This window comes from Sinohyriopsis cumingii, chromosome 16, assembly GCF_028554795.1.
Source record: "Sinohyriopsis cumingii isolate HCF-2022 chromosome 16, ASM2855479v2, whole genome shotgun sequence".
Lineage (NCBI taxonomy): Eukaryota > Metazoa > Mollusca > Bivalvia > Unionida > Unionidae > Sinohyriopsis > Sinohyriopsis cumingii.
In genome coordinates this window covers 74,180,665-74,201,790 of record NC_142976.1, presented here as the reverse complement: position 1 = coordinate 74,201,790, position 21,126 = coordinate 74,180,665, and the positions used below count along the sequence as shown (strand labels likewise).

General features: G+C 34.6%; 1 protein-coding gene across 1 annotated transcript in view; it reads left to right on the top strand.

The window, feature by feature from the left end:
* Positions 1–203: 203 nt before the first annotated feature.
* LOC149780789 (ATP-dependent DNA helicase Q4-like) overlaps positions 204–21,126 on the top strand; it is a 292,890-nt gene continuing 271,967 nt past the window's right edge. Inside the window, exons 1-6 of the mRNA XM_089937868.1 lie at positions 204–274; positions 4,043–4,173; positions 8,921–8,954; positions 12,336–12,706; positions 17,539–18,441; positions 19,813–19,862. Of these exons, the coding sequence (XP_089793994.1) occupies positions 4,090–4,173; positions 8,921–8,954; positions 12,336–12,706; positions 17,539–18,441; positions 19,813–19,862 (1,442 nt within the window). The 5' untranslated portion in view covers positions 204–274; positions 4,043–4,089. The remainder of the gene's footprint in view (positions 275–4,042; positions 4,174–8,920; positions 8,955–12,335; positions 12,707–17,538; positions 18,442–19,812; positions 19,863–21,126) is intronic.

Sequence of the window (21,126 nt, the reverse complement as noted above, 5' to 3'; positions counted from 1 at the left end):
GGTGCGACCTAGGTACAGAATGACCATGAGCCACCTTATTCCGTATATTTTTCTTTATATAAACGTCTTTGGTTTATAACTTGACAAAGATCTTTTTACTACTCATCAAAGTCAGATTTAACAAAAATCTGGTCTGGATCGTAAACTGGTGCATAAGTGTATGATCGGCCTCGCGATTTTTTCTACATAATATAAAACTGAAACGAGGCTTCAAGAAAAAACCCTCGTACTACGACGTCATTGTCTGAGAAAAGAGATCCCCTGTTTAATGGCGGTAAACGTGAAACATATTTGATAGCATTATGTCATTCTTGTTGTTATCGGGTGAAAACTTTGATCATACGCTGATTTGTTGATGAAAGAAATTACTTGTCAATACTGTTTTCATGGAAAGTATTCTTGCTCTTGTTGGGCTCGTTTTATATGTGAGAAAGTTGCTAATTAAATGTTTATGTTTTCCACAGGGAGTTCGGTCTATTTCTACAATAAATTAAAAAACACCCCTCTACCCTCCCGTCTAGTCCTGCAACGTAAGATACATCACCCGCTGATTTGTTGATGAAAGAAATTAATTGTCAATGCTGTTTTCATGGAAATTATTCTTGCTCTTGTTGGGCTCGTTTTGTATGTGAGAAAGTTGCTAATTAAATGTTTATGTTTTCCACATGGAGTTCGGTCTATTTCTACAATAAATTAAAAAACACCCCTCTACCCTCCCGTCTAGTCCTGCAACATAAGATGCATCACCCGCTGTTTTTGTTCTGGGGGTTGATGGCAATAGCACTAAAACAAAAACAACATGTGCTATGTCTTAGATTGTAGGACTACCCTCCCGTCATACATATGGAGATCCACGTCATGCGTCTTAGAACATCAGACGCCAAACAGTTATATCAACATTAATATTCACATATCGGCATAAAAATGTAAATATTGATGAAGGTAGAATAGGAGTGCAGTTAGTCTTACAATGTAAGACGCCTATCCTGATATTTTTTTTTTTTTTGGGTGGCCCCCAAAAACATAAATATTAAGGGGGTGCAGTATGTATTATGAACAAGAGTGAAATTATTATGGTATTGTGCTGTACTCATGTCGTGTTCAAGCCTTTTTGCTCAAAGAGTAGAAAAACTTACGTAAGTCTTGCCTGTTGGTAGTCACCGCAATTCATCGAAATTGTAATTGGGCGAGTTGCCTGCTTTTCGAAATTGCTTAAGGGTCTTCTGCCACCTCTGGCCTTGCCACATTTGATTTGCTGAACATTTATTAATCTCTGACACTCACTAAAATCAGAATCATGTAATGTTTACTTTGTACATGTTTAGTGTGAGTTGATCTGCCATTTGTAAGTTCCAGCAAACCTGCACCTATGTACTGCCCACGTATAGCCTTCCTTGTAACAACCTTGCACAACCCGTCAAGAAGTTGTTTTCTGCCTTAGAATTTTATTCATCAGACTACCCCTACCCAAACCACCAATCCTCCCCGATATGGCCCAAAATCCACTGTTATATATATGTTGTAATGTTGTCCAGCATCTGATTGTTGTCATGTAAGTATCTGTTGACTTTAGTGTATTTTTCAAATTAGGGAGCTGTGTTAGCTTCATTGGTTAAACATCAGATTTGTAATCCAAGTGTCATGGGTTTGATACCTGTTTCCAGCTTCAGTTGCCTTATTGTGTCTTTGGGAGAGGTACTTAGCTCTCATTTCATTGGCATCATATAGCCAATCATGTGTTAAAAGCTCTGTTTACCCTCCTCCCCCTAGACCACTATGGTGGCCTAGTATTTAGAGCTTAGCCTCGGATGTGGGAGGTTGTGTGTTCGAAACCCTGGCTAAGTCATACCAAAGACTTACAAAAATGGTATTAACACTGCCTCGCTAGGTGCTCAAGAGGTTAGTGTTTGGACTGGTTGGCCTGGTGTCAGAATTATGTGACTGGGTGGGACATTATGATACATGTCTGTGGCATGATGCCCCAGTGCTAAACATCACTATAAACTGCCATGCTGCAGACATCGTAGTGATATGACTGAAAAATTTGTTAAAACTACATTAAAATTCCAAATCACCCCCCCCCAATGCTTTCCATTTAAGTGATACTGGATTTTCTCGTTTCGAAGAGTGCTATACGCATGGTAAGCAACATAAGTAGATTGTCATCAACCTATACTATAAACCTGTCCTGTAGACATTGCTTACATAGTTATCTCCTCCTTGCCAATAGGTCTCAGCAATTAAGGTGCTGAATAAGCCTGGTTACCAATGATGCAAACTTTGTTAAGCTTGACAATTTGTGAGAACAGTTCTTTTAACCTTATTCACTTATTTCAAGTTACTTAATAATTCATCTCATGAAAACTCAGGCTGTACGATCTGAATGTCCATGACTGATAATTTTGTTGGTTACTCTTTGTCCTCTATAGAGAGACAACCTTTCTTGAGACTGGTTTTTGCCTTATATATATATATATATATATATATATATATATATATATATATATATATATATATTCAATAAACTGACAATGAACAACGCAAAACTAGGATCTAACTAGTCTGAGTGCTTTCGACTCTTTATGAGGCAAATACAAAACATGGACAAGACAAACAAATAAAACAGAAAAACCATTTTGTTTGCAAAACTTTACATGGCTGTTTCTACAAGAATTGAACCTTTAAATTTATTATGTTTCATCTAGTTTATTTCAACTTTTCTTGTGTATATTTTGTATTCGCCTTTGAAAAAGACTCAGTAAGAGTCGAAAGAGCTCATGCTAGTTAGATACTAGTTTTGTATTGTTCATTGTCAGTTTATTGCATTTATCTTAATCAACCCCTGATGCATGTGATCTGTTGCTGGATCCAGTACACTTGAAAGGACTGTTATTCACCATATGATTTGTATTCCTTATATATATATATGTGTGTGTGTGTGTGTGTGTGTGTAGTCATTATGACTTATTGTAATATACCACTCCGGTGGCCAGTTGGATAGAGTGTCCGCCTCAGATGTGGGAGGTCATGGGTTCGAACCCCGGCAGAGTGGTACCAAAGACTTACAAAAATGGTACTAACAGCTGCCTTGCTTGCCACTCGGCATTAAGAGGTTAGTGTTAGAACTGGTTGGCCTGGTGTCAGGATGTGACTGGGTGGGACATGATGCTACATGTCTGCAGCATGATGCCCCAGTGCTAGATATCACTATAAACTGCCACACTGCAAATATCATAGCTATATGACTAAAGTTTTTTTAAAGCTACGTTAAAAATCCAAATCACACACACACACTTATCATAATAACTTGGTGTTACAAAAAAGTTTAGCACCTGAAAGCAATTATTTATTCTGTTTTACATGCACTTGTAAGCAAGTATATATAGTAAATTCACTAAGCTTGGATTTCAACCAAATTATGCAACATTATTCAGATAAGACCTTAAACGAGTCTGATATCAAGTGTTTCACACTATCATATTGAAGAGTTATGGTTCCTGATTTCCCATCATCCTAATTTGCATTCTGCAGCATGACTTTACTTTGGACTATTGCATTTCAGCCAGAGATATTATTCTCCATTGTACTGAATAGACGATGAACAAGTTGGATTTATTATTTCATAATTTTGAAGTGTTTTCCCTTTATGCCAATTTTCTCCAGAATTTAATTTCCCAACACCAAGTTCTTCTGTTTAAGGTCCTGCCAATCAAATTAACTCAATTGTAGTCTGGTTCTACATTAATATCACAATCATTTTTGTATTTATTTAGTTGAAATATGCCCAGTTTAGGTGTCTAAGATGTATGCAACTATTAATACCTTATTGGCAATTACTGCTGACAAGTGATTTGTCCATTTTTATGTGTGACAGGCAGGTGGTTGCAGTGGAGTGACAGTAAAATCATTTTTAAAGTTTGGGGGTCTTTGTAATGGATCCATTGCTTCTATCTTGAAATTTTGGCAAAGTTTACTTTTATTTCAGATCAGATAATGCAGATGTTTCAAAACTTTATTTTAAGCTACAATGTTTTTTATTTAGTCACAGGAAACAGTCTTGGTATGTTAAGAATTTGGTTCCCCTGAGAGATGGCTGATCTTGTCTCCATCAAGAAGAGACTGAAGAGCTGGGAATGGGAGTTCAGTGAGAGACAGCATAGGAAACCTGGGAAGGTGGGTCAATTTTTTACTGCAAGAGAAACACAGCTTCATTTGGGAAAAGCCCAGAAATTTTGTATTTTCAGGTGGAACCAGCTGCCAGTTGTATAAATGCCAGCCATTATGCTTTTGGTGTAATCATTACACATTTTTCCACATCAGCTCCATTTGTAGTTTTCTTTCTATTGATGCCATTAAATGATTTGAGTGTTCTGTGATACTTTCAAGTCTTCACTTCTTTCTGGTTCATCTCAGTATATGTTACTGAAATTTTCAAAAAGTTCAAAACACAGTTGCTCAGATTACCCTTAGAGTACAAAGAACTGAGCACACCTCCACTGGCTACCTGTTCGATCCAGAATCAAACACAAAATCTGTTCACTGCTACATTTTGTTGACGGGCTTCAGTCCAGATATACCAATCTGACATCATCCGTGTGTTCACCCCATCTAAAAACCTACACTCCTCTTTTGGACACTAGAATTCTCATTGTTCCCACTGTTAAAATGAAATCATATGGACAGTGTTCTTTTATGTACCATTGATGTGGAACAAATAGCCCACTGATCTTAGACATAAAGACATTGTTATCTCATTTAAGAGTGCTCTTAAAACTTATTTCAGCTGCAAGAACAGACTTAAAGACTTAATAATGTTTACTTTTTTAATTATTGTCAGCTTGTTTTTTGTAATTTCTTGGTGTTTCTTTTTGTAATATTGTTGTTGTATATGTTTTTGTGTGTTATCTAATATTGTTAATTACTTAGAGCTTATAAAGGTTAGGCACTGACTGTACAACATCCACATAGGCACTGACTGTACAAAGTCCACATAGGCACTGACTGCAAAGTCCACATAGGGATTGACTATACAAAGTCCACATAGGCACTGACCACAGAAAGCCCATATAGGGACTGACTGTACAAAGTCCACATAGGCACTGACTGTACAAAGTCCACATAGGCACTACTGACTGTACAAAGTCCACATAGGCACTGATTGTACAAAGTCCACATAGGCATTGATTGTACAAAGTCCACATAGGCACTACTGATTGTACAAAGTCCACATAGGCACTGACTGTACAAAGTCCACATAGGCACTACTAATTGTACAAAGTCCACATAGGCACTGACTGCAGAAAGTCCACATAGGGATTGACTGTACAAAGGCCACATAGGCACTGGCCACAGAAAGTCCACATTGGGACTGACTGTACAAAGTCCACATAGGCACTGATTGTACAAAGTCTACATAGGCACTACTGATTGTACAAAGTCCACATAGGCACTGATTGTACAAAGTCCACATAGGCACTGACTGTACAAAGTCCACATAGGCACTGACTGTACAAAGTCCACATAGGCACTGATTGTACAAAGTCCACATAGGTACTGACTGCACAAAATCCACGTAGGCATTGACTGCAGAAAATCCACATTATTATTAAAATGTGGTATGTGATTTGAACTGGGGAAAAATGCAGTACAGTGTATAATGCAAATAAAGAAGTAAATTGCATAAAATTAGTGTCATATTCCCCGGAAGTAACCTTTTTAGAAAAACATGCCAAATAAAATATTTATGTTTAATTGTTACTTGTGATTTCACATTTAAAATACATGCACCAATGCAATTCCTGCTTCAGGCCCTATACGACCTAACTAATTGTGTTGCACACATAATGTGGAAGAATTAGTTTTGAGAGGTTTAGTAAGAATTGTGTTAGAATATGCTTGTATAGTTTGATCACCACTCATAAATAAAAAATATTTTGCTGCTTGGTCAGGTGGAAATAAAATATTTTCAGAGAGGACTGTTTTGACTGTACATACCTTTCTTTCTTTCAGAAATGTGGGCACAAGAAGGCCTCATGGAACACTTACTACACTCTTATGTTACGTGTTTAGGCTCGAATAAACAGTAACACAAGAAAAAGCAAAAACAACAAGCTTTGAAAAATACAATAATTTATTTCCCTGGAAAAATTCTGAAAAAATTAAGAAAAAAACCCCATGAACTTGTAGTTTTATAGAATCAAATCCAAAAATAATCCAAGAATAAAATTTTAGTAGTCCTAATAACAAAATGTTCTACTGATTTCAAGTTGAATCCCGATGAAGAATCCAAGATGGAAGACAATGACATATGTTGCAGTCTGTAGTGTTGAAGTCTACAGTTCCTTGTAGAAACAAGAATTATCACTCCAGTTTTGAATTTCAAAATAAATTTCTTATAAGATCTGTCTTTGATTAAGAATCTCACACAAGCACATGTATTTTCCAGAAAAATAACAGAATTAATCCTTTTGAATCCAGGTAATTTGAAATAACTCCAAACAGCACAACATACAACTTCCAGTTTAACAGCCCAGCTTCTACAGAGAATAATTTTCCAAAATAGAGGTTATACCATCTTCAGAAATGTAAACAAGGGGTCATGTGATCATCTTCTTGAAGGTTATAGAAAATAAGTACTTGTTAAAGATCACATCTACCCAGTGTGACCCTGACGAAAACCAGTCATTTTACTCTAAGAAATAAAAAAAATAAACAAAAATTGTTTACATCTTAGACCTGAAGTTCCATCATGACCTTGACAACAATCAATCATTTTAAAATAAAATAGTACTTGTTTACGTGGATGCTACTAATTTAAACAAGGTCAGGATTTAGATCAACACCTGGTGTTTAAAAAAGAAGCAGTCATGGTCAAACAATTTTCTGAAAAAAGTTTTCATCTCTAGTGAATAAATTTACATTACAGTATCATGTAATGAAAAATACAGTTTTTGAAAAAACTGACAATTAAATTGAAATAAATATATATTAAATCAGATATAATTAAATGAAATATACATAACAACATGTTTGGCTTGCATTCGGTCCTTTCAAACTGACAGTTGTCCATTTGTTGTTTATGAATCTTCGATGTTTGGAATATGGCTTAGAGTTGGCACATATAAAGAGAGAAGGAATGCTCACGTTCCTTCTATATTCCTTGATCCCAGGAGAGTATGAGATCTTTATCAACTCAGTCCCATATGGGATCTGTTTCTTGTGAAGCTGAGAGATGTTATGCTACTGAGGAGTCACAGAACTTGTCTCTCAGGGTGGTCACTTCTGATCCCACATTTCTCGTCTCTCAGGGTAGGCACTCCTGATCCCAGGAGTGTATGGAAACTGTCTTGTGGAATAGATATACATAATGCACCCTAAAAGTTGGAGCACTCTATCAGAATCAATTTCCTGGTGTAGGCATCAGAGTCCAGATCACGTGTCCATGACAATGGAAAGCAGTTACGCTCTGGATTGTCTAATGGCAGCTTGTCCAGCAGATCTTCATTGCCTGGTTTTTGACAGGTGACCTAGTACTGTGCTTTAAATACTGGTCACCAGTGGATGGTATGTTTGGTTTATACTCTCCCATCTCCATTCTTCTCACCAATCGTGTTGGTGGATATGGAGTCGAGTATGTACTTGTTTGAGTAGGGAAGGGGATCAGACCGGCATCCCCTCTTTCCCTATGTTCCCTTTCAAACTGTATGGGTATCCTTTCCAGTGAAGTGGATCTTTCTTCCCTTTTTATGATGCAGTTGATGCCCAGGCTTTACATTAGGAACACCTTAGTCATGTTAGGTTTACATTGCTTTACAAGTTATTGCCCCTTTTTGGTTTAGAACTTTGCCTGTTAATTTCTGCCTAACCTTTGAAGAGCTTAATGGATGGGAATCAAATCTGAGATGAGGCTTGATATTAATCAGACCTAGGACAAGTTGAAATTGAATTAATTTATGGATTTTCTTTGACTTTAACCTTTATTAAGAAGTCATAGGACAAGTTGAAATTGTATTGAGTTATTAATTTTCTTTGACTTACACCTTTGTTAAGTAGACTTAGGACTGGTCAGAATTGTATCTTGTAATAGATTTTCTTTGACCTGCACCTTTGCCTGTTAATTGTATTGTATTCTAAGTTGGTGCTTGAAGTTTCCAAATAGTGGCCAAAATGTTTTGCTCAGAAAAATACAAAGGCATGTATCATTATTCAGGTACCAGAACTGTCTTCAGTTCAGTTCTAGTCATTATGTGTTATCTCTGACGCTTACTCTTTGAAACAAAATTAAAGTTTATTTTATTGCACAACAATGCATTCTTCATATTTTGGTTCGTTCACATTTTTTCGTCCCTTGCATCATTTTGACAAACATTAAAATACTTTAAAATAGTAGGTGTCAGCAACTTAAAGGCAAAATCCAGCAAACTATATGCCTTTAAATTTTCAGTTGTAAAAACATTTTTATTAGAAGGAAGATGCTGCCTGATAGGAGGTGGAGGCATTTCCTCCCATCTGCTGGGTTTGTTCTAGTCACCTCCACCTCCTGACTGGTTTTGTTATCTTTTTAATTCATCAGAATGAATGGGTCTTGTTGATTCATTGAAAAAAATGAATAAACAAGGATCAGTTGAAAAAATTAATGAGACTTATATATTATAATAAAAGTTTTGTTTTTGACATAATCAGTAAATAAATTAGTGTTACACTTATAGGAACTTTCTTCATAAACAAAGTATTGACAAAATGAATAAAAACCCAAACTAATACACACATGCCAGGCTGGTACTGAAAAACAGGTAAAAGTGTGGATCTGTTGCATAAAACCAGTCAGAACTGGTCATATTACATCTATCTAAAAATAAAACATTAAATGACATTATACTGTTCTACAATTTTTTTAATATTGTTTTGTTTTCTTTTCCAGATTGATGTTGACCAGGCTCCAGTGGATATACAAGGTTAAAAAACAAAACTATCAGTGTTAATTATATCACAACTTTTTTTTATCTATCTCATTCCATCCATTTATCACATGGTTATGACAAACTGAGGAGGCAGTCATGTATAAGCAAAATAAGATCAACTTGTAAGTTTAATGGGGCATGGTATTCTGTATGTCAATGGTCTTGGATAAAAAGATTATTTCCCCTCGCTGAAAATAAATCCTTTTTTTGAACTTACAAACACCATGTCTAAGTAGAAAATAAATAAATATACACATCCTTAATGATCGATAATAAACCTTGGTGTTTGGAGGAGGTTGTTTGCAATGGTGACTTTCAAAAATAGGAGCTAGGTGCAAAGAGAGGCATTGTATGGTGGCTTATGTAACACCAATATTGTTTCCATTTTTTAAAAACAAAATTGCTGTGAAATTATAAAATTATATGATTGAAGTGCATTTGATTTCCCATATACCTCAGCATTTTCATTTTAAAAAATATATTACCAACTTTTAAATTTTGTTTTATCTTTATACATGGTGAAACAATAAAAAACACTATAAAGGTGGTATGTGAATATAGCTTAATTTGAAATGAGGAATTGAAGAAAAATATGTGTAGGGAGAGGACAAAAGGGGTAATTTTTGTTTTTTGCATGCCAGCTAAAAATAATGAAATTGAATAACAAAATTATCAATGCAAAGTAATGATTTATTTCTGAGAGAGTAATAGCAATCAAAATTAGCTTCTGTTCAGAAGTCAAATGCTAATAATTTTTTGGTCAGGTAGACAAAAAATTCGAATTAGTCTTTCTATTGTGTAGAGCTCAAAATGCTGCAACCTTATGAAAAGCAATTCTAGAGGATCAGCAATTGCTGTGGAATACCAGGAACTAATTACACCTATCACTCGATACCTCGCACACAACAGGGTCCACAAACATAGATCGAAGCATGAGTTACCGAGAGACCTCCATTAAATTGATAAAATTTGCTTTGACATCGAGAAAACCGTGGGTTGGGTGGGAATGGCGTTAGGGAACTGGGCTGTTTAATGACTGAATCCTCATTTTACAATCATGTTGATAATAATTTTTAATAATGCGCTTTTGCTAATGAAGTTGTTCGTTATTCTGTTTAAATAACATTTTTTCTTCTTCAAATATCCAACATATGAAAGATCGTTCCAACTGGTTTGAACAACCATCATGTGTACGCAAAAAAAATCTGTGTATTACATCACTGTTTTTTGTTTTCTTGATGAGTCTGGTTCCCATAGTGGTGTTTAATAGCATCTTGCCAAATCGGTAGTCCATAATTTGGTAACTAGACTAACTGTTGATACACCACCAAACAAGATTCCTTTTTTCTCTCAAATACACACAACATTTATTTTGTGACACATCTACGTCGAAACTCAATTTTTTATTGTTTAATTAGTACAATGTTAATGTCATGATTTCATTGGAAGTAATTCTTATCATACCTAAGGATATCTCTAAATGCCAGTTCAAGAATTCTCTGAACCTCGCTTGCTCACAATGGTCCGTATCTGTGAAATCAAGCTATTTTACAAAGTATTCATTTTTCGCTTGGCTGCCTTGTTATCTTTGATCGCAGTTATGAAAGAGTCAGTTAATTTAAGGTAGTTTATGTTACATACACAATAACATTTATTATAGTGTTCGATTGATCAAATGAAGTGAGTTCACCCGACACATGACCGAGGCCGCTAGATTTTAAGTTAGCCTGATTTTTGTGCCTTTTAACTTTTCTTTTATTCCACCATCTTTTTTTAAATTCAAAAGACATCATTAACGTGATATTACAAGGGGGGCCAGCTTTTTTATTCATTGCAACAATACAACAAATACTTCCGCAAGTCAGTTATCAAAACATGGTTGGCACTTAATTAGGTTCTCAGAGAAACGCTCACAGACATAGCTGTTATGGTAGATTGATGCATTTTACATTTAATTACAAGAGGACACATTGCATTTATGACTACACTTAAAAGGAACTAAAACATGGAACTAGAACACAAATTTCAATTGATAAATTTTTTATTTAATTTGTATTTATTTATTAAAGTACTGCCTCCACTCGGCGTAAGTGATATTTTCATTGATCGAAATTTCCTTACATAACGTTAATTGCGGTGTACTTAGAATGTCGTTTGGAAAGAAAATGTAAAAAATTGTATGAGCTATTTTTAAATTTGATATTTCATAGTGTTGATTAAAATTTCTAGGTTCTATCTACCGTTTTCAAAGATAAAACAAGTGATACATCAAAGTTTCCGTTACCAATTTTGATCGCGATTTTCTTCAAGTTCAACAAATAGGGATACATTTTTGTGGTATTTTCGGGTTTAAAAAATGGGATCCATGCCTGACACCGCGTTATAAGTGGGTTTGTGAGTTATCAGGGCGCAAGTTATCGAGGGAGTGGTGTAGTTAACATTTTGCTGGTCCATCAGGCCTGAGATAAAGGTTGTAAGCTGGATTGAAGCAAACTGACAGTTTCAATGACTTGAAGATACATGCTTTCTACTTATATACATTCTGTACTTATATATATGCAGAGCTTGATACATTTGTTTGGTTAGGCGGGATTCACACAGCATAAAGACTAAAGCTGGTGCCTGTATCGTTCTGAGAAGTGAGACTAAAATAATCCTATTATTTTTTTAAAATTGCATATGGTGAAAAATTTACCAATTATACATGATTGTTTGGTCTTGAAACGATCCTTTTAATGCAAGTATTCTACTTTTTAAGTTTTTATTTTTCTTTATTTTGAGTTAGCTGCATTGTAAAATTTCTTTTCTCTAGTCACAAGAATTGAAAAGTTGTGATTACTTAAATAGTGTCATAGAAAATTAAATTTTCTTTTCTTAGTATAGAACTCTCATTGTTATTATTAATATTATTTATTATTATCATTATTATTATTATTATTATTGTTATTATCATTTCATCATTATGACAGATCAGTTAGCTTAAGAATAAGATCTATGCATAATGGATAATTGAATATCTGATTGGCCGAACTTGTTGCCATTGTGTACACTGAATTCCAGTTGGAGTTTATTTGACCATGAGGTTATTTTATTATTGTCATAGACATTTTGTATAATACGTAAGATCAGCTTTATATCTGTTGATAATATTTCTCATCCGATTTCAATCAAACTTGTTATTATGGTTTCATATCATCAAGATCTTGAATGATTTTGATTATGCCCTGGAGACTTATATCTTATATATTTATAATATAATTATAACTTTATCTTTAGAATAAATATTTATCAAGATATAGCAAGGTGACAGATATCAGGCCCAAGTGGGCCTCTTGTTTAGATATTTTTAAATAACCTTATTCATTTAATTTACAGAGTTATATAAGACTTACACAAAACTGAAGCAACAGATGACAAAACACTGTCATGAAAGGGAGCCTACTCTATCAGACCAGACAGACAACAACAATGCAAATGCCAGACCAAATACTATCATTGATACATCTAATAGTCAACATCATGACAACAACAATGATGCTGATGTCAACAAGCTCTCTGAAAAGCAGAAGAATGGACCTGGAGTTTGGGGATTGGAGTTTGATAAACCAATGAAAATGCCAACCGAAGTGAAGTCTGAATCCAGCACCAAGTTTGCAAAGACCAGCACATCAAGTTCTCAGTCATACTTGTCAAAACTTACGAATAAAATGTTTGAGAATTCTCAGAAGCTGTCTTCCAAACCTAAGGTATACACATATGTTGCATAAAACTGTCTTGCAAATCAAGGTAGACACATATGTTGCATAAAGATGTCTTCCAAGCCAGATGTAGACATGTATGTCATTTAAAGCTGACTTCCAAGCCTAAGGTGTAAACATTTATCACATCAACTTAAGAGTTATGTTAACCTTCACCTTCCCAGTACATTCAGTTTTTATAGTTTACTGCATTTGTATGGGAAAATATGAATGAGTTTTTAGGATGGAAATATTGCACGACCTTGGGAGTGCAGTATATCCATCCGACAAAACGAGTTTATATTTTCCCATACAAATACAGTAACCTTTTTATTACATGCTCATTTTCTTATTCTACATAAGGCTTAATTATATAAACATAAATACACTACAAGAAACAAAGTAACTTAATACACAAGCAGATTCATCAGTACACAACAATAATGTTATTAATGCACACATAACTCTGTCCAGATCAGTTTGAACTTAGTCGCACACTAGTCCTACAATATAAGACATAGCACATATTGGTTTTGTTTTAGTGCTATGTCTTACTATCCAAATAACGGCCTTTTATGTCGTTGACATTGGAACGAGTAGTCAAAGTTTCAGGAATATCTCACACATTTGGCAGCATATATCGACACTCTTTCACTAGTTTATGTGTAATTAATATACTTACCATGCTGTCTTTATCCTGGCAGAATGAAAATATGACACTAGCAAATGGATGCATTTTTATATAACGTTGACATACATTTGAATTTGTTGCAGTGTGATGGTAGTCGAGGTATGCTGAAGTATGTTTAAGTAGGTTCATGTAGTGGATATATTTTCTGAACGAAACAAAACGTTTTACAGTTCCGATAGGCATAATATATTTTATTCATTTCGTTAAAGAATAATATTTCAACTTAACCCAATTTTGGCATTCACGGCTTTCGAGCTAACTGAAATGTAGGCCAATGAAACTTGAAAATGTGAGAATTTGAATTTATTAGAGAAAAGACATCAGGGTAAGCAAAGTCTGACAGAAACATTATAACTTTACTTTGTAGGAAAGCGTCATTATTGGTTGCCAGTTGTGTGTAATATTTCTGAAAATTTGACTTTCGTTATACTGTAAGTCGACATCAAAACATGCTACCTGGTGAAATTAGTAAGGCATTAAGACCCATCACCCACAGAACAAAAATATCGGGTGATGTGTCTTATGTCTTAGGACTAAGTCACACACTAGACACAACTTTTGAAAGAAAATGGTGTTTTGGGGTACTTAAAATTGAAATTTAGATTCATATTGTGAATGAATGCGCATTGTAACAACTTTTCCATTTAGTCTGGAATGAATAGATTTTGGTATTTTTGTTGATTCTGCTAAATTTCATGATAATGACTGGATTTATCTGTGCCAATTCTACATGAAGTACATCTGATTTCAGCAGCGAGGAGCAGCATGTTGACATCTGCAAGTGTATTTCTGTTCTGTCATTGAATGTTTGAAATCGTAATGTGGGAAAAAATATGAAGTCTTTCAATTGCAGTTATCAAAAAGACAACATGGAATATAATGTTTATTTCATTTTTAGTGCACTAAGGAGGATGTAATTGCACTTTGAATATAGTCAAAATTACAGTACAGTTTTGAAATGTGTAATCAAGCTTGAGAACCCATGACATGGCTCATGTTATTTGGATTTGCAGAACTAAAAGTACATTTTGAGGAAATTCAGGATGTAAAACTGTCTGGCATCTATCTCTAGCCTAAACTTGAACCATTGTATCAAAAAAGTTAACGCGGAATGTGGCAAAGTAGCTGTTATGTGGCAGTCTATGAAACATCTGCCTTAGTTCATTCAGAAACAAATTTAATCAACAAAAATGTAAAGTGTCTACTATGTGAGTGTGCATGATTTGTTTACAAATTAGTTCCTAATACACTATTGGGCACACATGAATGCACATGAATGCAGTATCATAAAATACTGAACTATTCTGACAATGTAAAGTTAACAGAGAGAAAAAAAGCATATAAGGTTTGTTATTTCAACTTTCAAGTACAACAGATATGGCAAAGTTATGTCACATCCTCCACTGCTCTGGTCTGGTGGTCTAGTGGTTAGAGAGCCGCCTCAGATGCGAGTGGTCATGGGTTTGATCCCTGGCGGAGTCATACCAAAGACTTACAAAAATGGTACTAACAGCTGCCTTGCTTGGTGCTCAGCATTAAGAGGTTGGTGTTAGGACTGGTTGGCCTGGTGTCAGGATAATGTGACACAGTTTTATGTTTTTATTTTATGTTTTCTATGTTTTAAGTTCATTTCCCTATGCATTTTATGAAAACTTTTATTTTTTTTATTTGGAGAAAATGATCTCAATTTATGCAAATCTCAAATTATGCACACACTTAAAACCCTCGCGTAAATTGCAATCACACTAATAAATGCCCATTGTTTGTCACAATTTGGGGATTTTTTAAGTACACTAAAGACAATGGTATCACATTGACCCAACTCTGTTTGACACTGTAATTACAGTGAACAATGACTTGATAATCGAAGTAGGTGAATATAGTTTGTGTGCTTATTTGGGTGGGGGATAAAATTGACTTAATAATCGAAGTAAGTGAATGTAGTTTTGGTGGGGGATAATTGGTAAACGAGTGATTTTCTGATAATTTCAATGTTTTTCTGATGGGTTTTTTCAAAGGAGGGAATCTTCATTTGCAGAAGAGTAAATTGATGTCATTTTGAAATCACATGAGCTTTCTGTATTGATACATAAAAATCACCATTCGGGGTCTTTGATTAAATTAGATGAAGCAGAGCTGAGAATCGGTCAATGTATTTCATTCATTCCTATTTTTTTCTCAATATCTTTGATTTCAGTTATGCTGTACTAATGTACAGAGAATCACAAAATACAGTTCTTTATATAAGGAATTTTCCTATCATTTGGCTGTGAAAAATAAACTCCATTCCATTATAATTGAGATTGTTTTATTTTCGTAAGGATGTAATGAAGTATACCTTAAACTATTAGATACATTTGTATTAGTTGATCATCTGATATTCTGATTTGAAATGTTATATGAAAAAATTAAAATTTTCGATAGTAAAATCAAAAATATAAAAGTTGAATATGCAAAAAATAGTTATAATTATGATTTATGATTGTATGGACTGACTTTTCTAAAAATCAAAGGGTATGAATAATTAGATAAATTATATGTGTATGTATGTGTGCTTGTGTGTGTGCATGAAATTGTATTGATAGTGGCATGTTTTTATTTATGTGAGCAGAAGGGAATGATATATACTTTGGTACAGATTGTGATTGTTATGCTCTTAAATTATGCACGCATTAGTTGTTTCTTATCTAAGCGTTTGGAAATATAAATGTGGAAACTTATTAAATCATAATTATTTTTCCCTTATATACATGCTGATAACCTGTTGAGAAAATTCTTCATAGTAATGAAATTTCCAGATCAAATTTTGTATATCTCCTGATTTGATCATTCTGTGCTGCCACATGTATGTAACAAACTGAATTGTATGCATGATCATTGATACTGCATTTCCTGTGCAGATTACTGACTTGTATGCTTTTCAGTTGAACAAGATCAATTCTCGATAATCCCTGACTATTTTGCCATGGATGTAAGTAGTCCATGAAAAAGTTCCCAAAATTCTTCCCAATCAAACTCAAGCAGGTTATTATAGAAATATCTTTCACAAGATGGTGTAAATTAAAATAATACAATTAATTATGTGTTAAACTAAAACATAGATAGTCTTATAGTTGTCTAAATAACTCCCAATCAAAAAAATAGATGTTTGCAGGAGCATTGTCGTATTTCATTTAAAATTCTTCAACAGTTTTCGATCCATTGTAAGAAGAGAATGATGCAGTGAAGTTGATACATTTTGAGACTTTGGGGAGAAGTATGGAGCCAGGTTGATAGGGTGTTGAGACCTGTGGGAGGTGGTGGAGACAGGTTGATAAAGGGTAGATGTGTTTTTTTGCTGCATATATATTATTTGTGCAGAATTTGTCTGTTTTTATACAGCTATTGAAAGGTTCTGTGTGTGACTTGTATATTCTTGTGTGAAGATGAATATTTTACACTTGTCTTAAATGGGTTGATCATATTTGAATTTTCCAAAGTTCTAGACGAAAAAATAATTTCTGGTTTTTTAAAAATTATTTATTGTTTATTCTGAATAGAACAAGACACAATAAGTGCATAAAGACCCATGTTGACTGCCTTTCATGTGAAGTGACCCATGGTAGATAAAACTGATCTTTTGTTTTTCAAATATTTGTAATTTTTTTGTCTTGCTTGCTTCAGCACAGGTGGGACATAGTTATCATTCATTCAGGCAGCAGTCTTCAAAATTAGTTGCAGCTTGTGTTAAAATTTTCCTGTTTGGTCATGAATCACATTCCCAAGAGGGATGGTATCATATTTTGTTGAATTGGAATGTGTTACACTTTCTTGTCTGTGCAACCCTAATTTTTTTCAGATACTCAGGCAAGGTCAGGTACATTTGAAAATCTTCAGGAAGTTTTAGGTTGAAGTGTTTTCTTCAAGGACACATCTCAAAAAATCATCATAAGGATGGCTGCATACTTGAAAGGCAAGCCCTTAAATATCCATGCACCCTTGCCTGTCTTCCATCTGATCTCAAGGCAAGGTCAAGGTTGTTTGGAAATGAAAACTTTTGAATTGGGGCAGTGAAGCAAATGAAATATAATTCCTTGGAATTTCTTGTATTTGCGTGCTCTTGTCATTCACTTGCTCCAGTTTTACTCATGATGTATCTTTAATTTTTCAGCTGGCGTCGAATAGATCCAATGTTTTTAGACCAGCTAAGACAAGCAATGAAGATGAGATTAGAGTACCAATGCATGTGACACCTAATACAACTACAATGTCGACCATTAGCTCTCATTGTGCAGACAATAATATGGTGGATATATCAAATGCATCTGAGGTAAACTCTGCCAAAAGGAAACTCAGCAGCGGAATGTTGTTCAAGACTGTGAAACCAACGTCAAGCAAAATATGGGACAAGAATCCTGCTGATGATATTATAATTCCAGACAAGTTTATCGTTAGGAGTAGACAAAAACAGACCTTGCCACCAGGTTTGTCCAAAACTGTTCACTTGCATACAGAAGCTCTTCATTTTGAGGAAGATGAGGAAATTGAAGAGACATCTTCTCAGACTGGGTTTCCTTTGAAATCTATAATGTCAGACCAAAATGATAATGATTTAAGTAATGAGAAGACATCCCAGTCTGGGTATCAGCTCCACTCGAATAGTGAACATAAAGTTATTAAAAGAATGTGTAACTTTTCTAAAGCTTCTGAATATTCAAAAGAAACAAGTATAGCACAAAAAGCAGCTTTCGAAAACATGAGTTCTCTACCAAAGCTAAACCGTGAATCTTTTTCTTTTCGTGCTGGGGATAGGACAGGAAGTCCGTCCATATATGACTTTACAAATGACGTTGATGACAAAGAGGATGCATATAAAACCCATCCTGTAAGCAAAGCTTTATCCAAAGGGTCAAGCATTACTTTTAGAAATGGTGATGATGGGAAGGAAAAAGAAGATGAAGAAAAGATCCAAACTTCCACAAAGAAAAGGAAAGCTCCTGTCAAGAAAAACACTGTTGGGCAAAATAAAGCCAAGAAAAGGAAAACAGTGTTGGATACAGAACATCAGACTGAGGTATGGTATTTTCTTGCTTATAAGTCCAGTCCAATTGCAAACTGCACATACCCAGATCTGCCATCACATAAAGCACTGGCAGATCTGAGTCTATGCATTATTGTTGATTATCTGTGGTACGCAGATCATCATTTTTGTCTCCTTTGTATAAAAAATCTTGTAGGTTTTTGTGGATGAACTGAATTACAGTGTCTGTAAGCATTGTTTTGCTTATGTATCAGTGAAGACAAAATTTCTGAAACCTGTTTTTGTCTTGCATGTTTAATAATGAACCATGGGTATAACCTTTCATGTATCAACATTATTAACATACTGCAGTAAAGTTTTTGAAAGTCATGTCTTCTTTTTTATTTATATGGACACAGATAGCTGGACCAAGGTGTCTTTCATGGACTGTGATAGGAATAGTGATGATGGCATCAGCATCGGAATTTGGTGTAAAATAAATGTAAAGTCATATACCACACTAGCAAATCATTAGTAGGTTTACAGGTGTAAAATGTGTAAAGTCATATACCATGCTAGGAAGTCATTGGTAGGTTTACAGGTGTAAAATAAGTGTAAACTCATAAAGTCATTAAACTAACAAATCACAGGTTTAAAGGTATAAAATAAATGTAAAATCATATACCACACTAGCAAATCATTGGTAGGTTTGCAGGTGTAAAGTGTGTAGTCATATAACATGCTAGGAAACCATTATTAAGTTATAAAGTCATCACACTAGCAAATCACAGGTTTAAAAGTGTAAAATCAATGTAAGGTCATATACCACACTAGCAAATCATTTTTACAGGTGTTAAATAAGTGTAAAGTCATATAACACACTAGCAAATCATAGGTAGGTTTACAGGTGTAAAATAAGATTCCAGTCATATAACACACTTAGAAAGCATAGATAGATTTCCAAGTAAAACAATGTCTTCTTAGGATTCATTGTTAAATTAACAGCAAGAAACTGATGTTGTAGGTGTCTTGGTCACTGTCTATTCTGATACTTAAAACCATGTAGCTCAGTTATTTTCAGAAACATAGAATTTAGTGATTGTGTCCCAAAAATGTCTGTTTTTAAGTTGGTCTGCAGTTATATTTGAGCAATTCCAGCTTTAATTAAGACGTATATCAAATGAATAATTTTCTTGTGAGTTATTTTCAGGATCTCACACTTAGACTGCTAATTCACTAAAATTTGTAAACCACTAAAAATTCACAAGTTATGATGACATCATTATTGGTAACAGGATTTTAGTTTTGTCAGAAACTCTGTGTGTGTGTGTGTGTGTGTGTTATATGAATAAATGAATGTAGACAGAGTTACATGGAACAGTTTTTTTCCATTTTCTTTCTTCATTGTTTTTTTATTTCTTTCAGAATGAAGATATTGATGTTCGTGCACCATCACAGCCTAAAGAAAAATCAAGGTACTGTATATACTCACTTATAAGTCAGTTGCAAACACCATAGACTCTTATCTCTTGTTGCATAATGTGCTGACAGGTCGGGGTCTATATTGTTTTTTCTACTGCTTTCTCCAAACAAATGGCATATGCTTCAGTCTGTTGGTACATTATGTGATGGCAGATCTGTGTCTGTGTATTTTGCAATTGGATCCAACTTATAAGTGAATATATATGGTAATATCAGTGAATATCACTCTGAGAGTTTTAGATTCATGTTCTACAGTTACCTGTATGTGAAAATTCAGGCTTCACATTCCCATACACTATCATGTACATGGTGTATAAATTGGATATAGAAAATGGGATGATGTGACCTTGTACTTAAAGTGCAACTGGTTATCAAATACTGTCCTTATGGACATTTACTTGGTATCTTTTAGATACACTCCATAAAGGATAGAGGGATAGAATTTATTGGGTTATAGAGATTGGTAACTGTTCAAAACTCTTTCAAAGAACTGCACAGAGATTAACATTCTGCATGATTTTAGAATAAATGAATGAATTATAAATGAGGAAAGCAATGTAAAAAGTACAGAATGTTTTGAAAGTTTGTTTGGGTTGGATGGAGTGAGCTAAGGTTAACTAGTTATTAGGAACACTTTGGGACTAAGTAGGTCTTGAATCTTGGACCACTCCTGTGACCTAGGGGTTAGAGCATCTGCCTCGGATGTGTGAGGTCACAGGTTCGAACCCTGGCTGAGTCATACCAAAGACTTATAAAAATGGTATTTGCAGCGGCCTTGCTAGGAGGTTAGTGTTAGGACTGGTTGGCCTGGTGTTAGGATAATGTGACTGGGTGGGACATCATGCTACATGTCTGCGACATGATGCCCCAGTGCTAGACATCACTATAAACTGTAACACGGCAGACATCGTAGTGATATGACTGAATTTTTTTTAATGCTACATTAAAAATCCAAATCACACACACACACACACACACACACACACAGATCTTGAATCTTAAAATTTTGGGATTGAAAATAAAATAATTATGTCAGTATGTAGGAGCATTTAGTAACTGGTAGTATTTAAAATATGTACATTTTTCTGAAGACAATGACACAAACAATCATTTTTATGGCAAATGGTACTGTATATATTTGAGTCCAGCTATAAACTGCACAAACCAGGATCTGCTGCTGCATAATTTGGCAGATCTGGGTCTGTGCAGTTTATTGGGAGTAATCAGTAGAACAAATGGAATATACCCTGATCTGCA